Raw genomic sequence first — 3333 nt, forward strand, 5'->3', positions numbered from 1 at the left:
GCGGGGCGGAAGGTGAGCACGGGGCACAGTGTTCTGGCGGGTTTTGCGGGCGGGAGTTTGCATCGGTCGTGGCGCGGAGCTCGGGGAGAGCCCTGGGACAGGAGTGGTGGGACGCGGCGAGTTAAACCCTTCCTTCCCCTCCGTGCTTCGCCAGTGGAGACACCGGCCAGGTGGGAAGGCGGCGGCGCGCGTTGGAAGTGGGGGAAAACTTATTCCTTGGCGGGATCCCCCGCTCCTCCTCGGGGCCGGGACCGCTGTGGTGAGCCACTTGCCGGGGGCTGAGGCGCGGGGCTGGGGAAGGCGGGTGAACGAGCAGAGCCACTCCGCCCCACCGCTGCCCTCTTCCTTTCTTCCCCTACCGCCAGGTCTCGCTGAGAGAGCGGAGCCGAGCCAGCCCCGGAGGGGAAGCGCCTGTCCCCGGACAAGGGGCTGCCAGGAGCAGGCAGCGCCCCAGCGGGAGCCGATTCCCGCCTCTCCTCGTCTCGCCTCGCCGCGCCGCCCGGAGCCGAAGGCGCCCGGAGGGCAAAGTTGTGTGCGGGGCCGGCGCGATGCCGGGGCGCGGCGCGCTCTGCCTGGGGCTGCTGCTGCACGTCCTGCTGGGCTGCGGCTCGGCGCAGCAGCCCGGCAGCTGCCCGGACCTCTGCAAGTGCTCGGAGCCGGCTAAGACAGTGAAGTGCGTGAACAGGAACCTTGCGGCGGTACCGCCCGACCTGCCACCCTACGTGCGCAACCTCTTCCTCACCGGCAACCGCCTAGCCCGCCTGCCGCCCGGCGCCTTCCCCGCCCAGCGCCTGCCCGACCTCAGCGCCCTCAACCTCAGCGGCAACCACCTGCGGACCGTGGAGGCAGGCGCCCTTGCCCTGCCCGCCCTGCGGCAGCTGGATCTCAGCGGCAACCCCTTGCTGTCCCTCAGCCCGCACGCCTTTGGGGAGGGCGGGAGCCCTCTGGAGGAGCTGTCCCTCCGTGGGGCCCTGCGTGACCACGGCGTCCTCCTCAGCCTGGCCACCATGCTGCAGTCCGGGACCCTACGCAACCTCAGCCGCCTGGAGCTGGCGGACAACGGGTTGCTTCTGCTGCCCCCCGGCATGTTCACGGCCCTGCCCGCCCTGCAGCAGCTGGACCTCAGCAACAACTCCCTGGTGGGCCTGGGAAACGTCTCCTTCCAGGGGCTGAGCCAGCTGCAGAGCCTCAACCTCAGCGACAACTCCCTGGGCGTTCTGAGGAACGACACCCTGGCCCAGTTCCGTGGCCTGCCCGCCCTTCGGCGCATCAGCCTGGGCCGCAATGCCTGGGTCTGCGACTGCACCATCGAGGACCTGGTGGCCTGGCTCAAGGAGAGTGATCAGGTGGAGGGCAAAGAAGCCCTGACCTGTGCCTATCCCGACAAGATGCTGGGCAAAGCCCTGCTGAAGATCAGCAGCTTGGACCTGAACTGCTCTGTGCCCATAGACCTGCCTTCCCAGCTACAGACTTCGTATGTCTTCCTAGGGATAGTCTTGGCTCTCATCGGGGCCATTTTCCTCCTGGTTTTGTATTTGAACCGAAAAGGAATCAAAAAGTGGATGCATAACATCAGGGATGCCTGTAGGGATCACATGGAGGGCTACCACTACAGATACGAGATCAATGCAGACCCCAGGTTAACAAACCTCAGCACCAACTCAGATGTCTGACAAAGCGCCGAGGGCACGGGGCAGCGCACAGTAGCTATGCATGAAAAGTAGACCTACGCTTTACCCTCATGCTTGGTTCCCTCTCCACAGAGAAATCTCAAGACGTGCTTGTAACCTGAGGGGGACATGCCTTCCTGTGCTGTCGAGTTCATTTTTGTTTTGCGATGCTGGGCAGCTGCACATGGCATTGGACTGTCCGTAGAAAAGAAGCTGCTACTTCTTTTTCCCCCTTAGCCATTATATTTGTGGGAAATTCTTTTTCAAGATGTCAAAGAAAAAAGGATTCTCTCTGGTGCTTCAAAGCCGCCAGAGTTTTATTAAAACATCACTGATGCAGACACCATTCAACAAAAGCTGTCTCAACTTTTTGGGGAAAAAAAATGTTACGTTTCTCTGTGCCAATTTTGATGTTGTATATCCAAATTGTGATGACAATGGTTTCATTTCATAGGCTACATTAAGATTTAAAAAAAAAAAAACAACAACAAAGAAGCTCCTTTTAACGAGAACTCTTGTTACAAAGAAGGAAATTGAATAGTGAGCATGCACAAATACTTTGTAGTTTTACATGTTAGGAAACTTACAATCTCAGTAAGTCTCTTACTATTTTGTAAAGTTATTTTTGATTGCAGTTTACATGAAAAGAGAGGGTTTTTTTTATACAGACTGCACCTAAACTCCATCTGAACTATTCAATAAACAGTCTTACAAGAACTGTTGTGTGGAAGTTTGCTGTTCGATAAGAAATGTATAGACATCTTAAGAATGTAGATAGCTTTCTAGTCGCTGAATTAATAGCCCTGCAGTAGTAATCTGAATAAAGTTTTATATAAATGTGTATCTTAGAAACATGTTTGACAGTTTTGTGAAATATACTAGGAGAATTAACACTGATCAATGAGGAGATCTGTTTCACTTGGCGCAACCCCTCCCTCCCCTCTCGTTTGCTCTCAAAGCAGCTGCAAAACATGGAGACAGATGCTAGGGTCCACCTTATTGGGAAGGTACAAGCTGATAGAATTTTTATAATATCTTTTCTACCAAAGGAAAAAAAAAACAACCAAATTAAATTCCAAATTAAATTGTAGAGTTTGTAAGCTAAAGAAAATTTTTCCTGAATGGAATTGTTTATTGTAAAACCCCATAACCCCATACTTACATGTCTTGAACTAAATTAAATGCAGCTCAGTCATGTGGTCAGTGAGCTTTGGGCTTATAAATCAATGCAGCACTTATCCAAGTGCTTACTGATTCATTTTAAGCTCTGGGTCCTCTTGACGTCCTGTAGTGATCTACATCGAGGATTTGGGTGGGACTTTATCTTAAATATTTTAACAGGTGCATTTTAGTATTGTATGTTACTCATTACTTGCTTGGGAATGCATTTCCTTGTAAACAGATAGAGCATGCAAAGAAAAACTTAAAAAAAACCTGTCATTTAATATGCAACTCTGATGGCATATGAAAAGGTTAGCAATGGCCACCAGTAATAAATGCACTTTTTCTAATCCATTTATAGATTCTTAATGAAAAGAAAATACACCAACTGTAAAAGTGTGATGTGAGTTGGTAACTATCAGTAAATCTGTGGAGCGTTTTCCATGGTCACTGTTACTTGAAGCTCTTGAGCATCTCTGAAATTTTATGAATTACTGGTTAA

General features: G+C 51.7%; 1 protein-coding gene across 1 annotated transcript; it reads left to right on the forward strand.

The window, feature by feature from the left end:
* The first annotated feature begins 351 nt into the window (after nucleotides 1-351).
* TPBG (trophoblast glycoprotein) lies at nucleotides 352-2155 on the forward strand. Its single transcript, XM_062608123.1, has one exon. It carries the CDS (start codon nucleotides 549-551, stop codon nucleotides 1671-1673), a length of 1125 nt encoding a protein of 374 aa, XP_062464107.1. The 5' UTR covers nucleotides 352-548; the 3' UTR covers nucleotides 1674-2155.
* Nucleotides 2156-3333: the final 1178 nt, after the last annotated feature.

Source organism: Pezoporus occidentalis, unplaced genomic scaffold (assembly GCF_034315485.1).
Source record: "Pezoporus occidentalis ecotype Australia unplaced genomic scaffold, CSIRO_AGI_Poc_V1 ctg13, whole genome shotgun sequence".
Classification (NCBI taxonomy): domain Eukaryota; kingdom Metazoa; phylum Chordata; class Aves; order Psittaciformes; family Psittacidae; genus Pezoporus; species Pezoporus occidentalis.

Bases quoted from the DNA above. Each gene is read 5' to 3' on its own strand.
- TPBG (XM_062608123.1), top strand. From the start codon at position 549: ATGCCGGGGCGCGGCGCGCTCTGCCTGGGGCTGCTGCTGCACGTCCTG.